Source organism: Dromiciops gliroides, chromosome 3 (assembly GCF_019393635.1).
Source record: "Dromiciops gliroides isolate mDroGli1 chromosome 3, mDroGli1.pri, whole genome shotgun sequence".
Classification (NCBI taxonomy): Eukaryota; Metazoa; Chordata; class Mammalia; order Microbiotheria; family Microbiotheriidae; genus Dromiciops; species Dromiciops gliroides.
The window spans coordinates 268,868,189-268,869,928 of record NC_057863.1 but is presented as its reverse complement, the minus strand read 5'-3'; the positions used below and the strand labels follow the sequence as shown (position 1 = coordinate 268,869,928).

Genomic DNA, 1,740 nt, shown 5'->3' with positions numbered 1-1,740 from the left:
AGAAGGGTTTACAACCTTTTACAAGCAGTTTGGAAACAAAAATAGAAAATGTTTTAACCTCATCTCTACCCATTACCCCTCAAGCATAGACTACAAAAATACAAATTATTCACAAGGATAGGAATATGAGAATAAAAAGCTTGAACATAATCTGGTTTGAAGCACCAACTTTCAGGTCCAATGGTCACCCAGAAATGAAAATTGCTTCCATTTTTCCCATTCAATAGTTACTAGTCAATAAACATTTATTAAGTGCCTAGTATGAGCCAGGCACTGTGTTGGGGATACAAATAAGAAAAAGGAAGTCTGCTCTAAAGGGGTTCACAATCTAATAGGGGAAGACAATACACAAAAGGAAGCTGAAAAGGGTAGGGGGTGGAGGGGGGTGGGCACTGGACAATACCTGGTGCCAGAGCATGCTGTGGAGCTGAAACTAAGCAGGGCAGCTTATGGGGAATGAAGAGAGATGGACAGGGGAAGTTTGGGGAAAAGTTTATTGCTCCCCCCTCCAGCCCCCAATGAGAGAAGAGAAGCACCTGAGGGTGCTTAAACATTAAAGCAGAATCAATCTACATGATCATGAGATTTCAGGTAAAGTCTCACCCTTCACGACAAAGGCTTTTCTTCTGGAATGCGTCTGTTGGGCTGTTCAGCCACGAACTGGTTTTCAATGATATAACATGCCTTGTAGCTTTCCAGAATCCTGGCTTGGAAATATGCTTTGTCCTTCTTGTGCCACGTGTCAGACTCAATGTACACATTGAATGGATCATGGGAATGCTCCAGTTTTTTGGAGCGGATATAGCTCAGCATGATGCCCAAAGTGAAGAAGCCAAAGAAACCAAGCACCATGAGGATGTACAGGACTTCCAACTCAGCACCGGCACTGTGAACAGTAGCACTCGAGGAATGGTTGCCTCTTTGGGTGTATTCTTCTAATGGCTTTGAAAGGAAGGGGTTTGAGGTAGTACTGTTAGACAGGGCAGTCATTGTTCTCAGTGCCTGATAATTTTCTTCCCTAGGGAGTTCTAAAGGAAAAGTAAAAAGATAAAACAAAACTAATTTTTATTCAAAGTATCATACGGGGTAGATTCTTTTGTTATTAACACTATGTAACAGGATGACAGGTTTTAAATCTTGTTTGTTTCTTCTTCCTCCTTCTCTACCTCTGCATATCTCTGACAACCTTCTGTGGGCCTAGAGAAGATATGGGGAGAGCTATCTCATTATCTTCTCTACAAGTATAACTTCACAAAACTACCCAATCTTATTTGGAAGATCTCATTGGTAGTCCAATCCACATTTGGACCAGAATCCCATCTCCAGCGTATCCAGCAAGGGGTCTTCTAGCTTTTGCTTCAGGAGGAGCTCTACTTCCTGAGGCACCCCATTCTGTTTTTAGACAGCTCTTATTGTTGGGAAGGCTTTCCTGACATCAAGCCTAGATCTGTGTCTCTGAAGCTTCCATCTCTTGCTCCTTGTTTTACCTACTCAGGCCAAGCAGAGTAAGTTCGATACTTACTTAATAAAGGCCTCAAATACTTGAAAACAGTTCTCTTTTCCTCTTCCCTCTACGACCCTGAAGCAGGATTTAAGAATTGTGGGTTACTGGGAGCTGCTAGGTGGTGCAGTGAACAAAGCACTGGCCCTGGATTCAGGAGGACCTGAGTTCAAATCCAGCCTCAGACACTTACTAACTGTGTGACTTTGGGCAACTCACTTAACCCTCATTGCCCTGCA

General features: G+C 42.9%; 1 protein-coding gene across 1 annotated transcript; it reads right to left on the bottom strand.

Annotated features, from left to right (window-relative positions):
• Window positions 1-606: 606 nt before the first annotated feature.
• On the bottom strand, window positions 607-990 carry KCNE1 (potassium voltage-gated channel subfamily E regulatory subunit 1). The gene has a single exon (XM_043998902.1). The coding sequence runs from the start codon at window positions 988-990 to the stop codon at window positions 607-609; it is 384 nt and encodes a 127-aa protein (XP_043854837.1).
• Window positions 991-1,740: the final 750 nt, after the last annotated feature.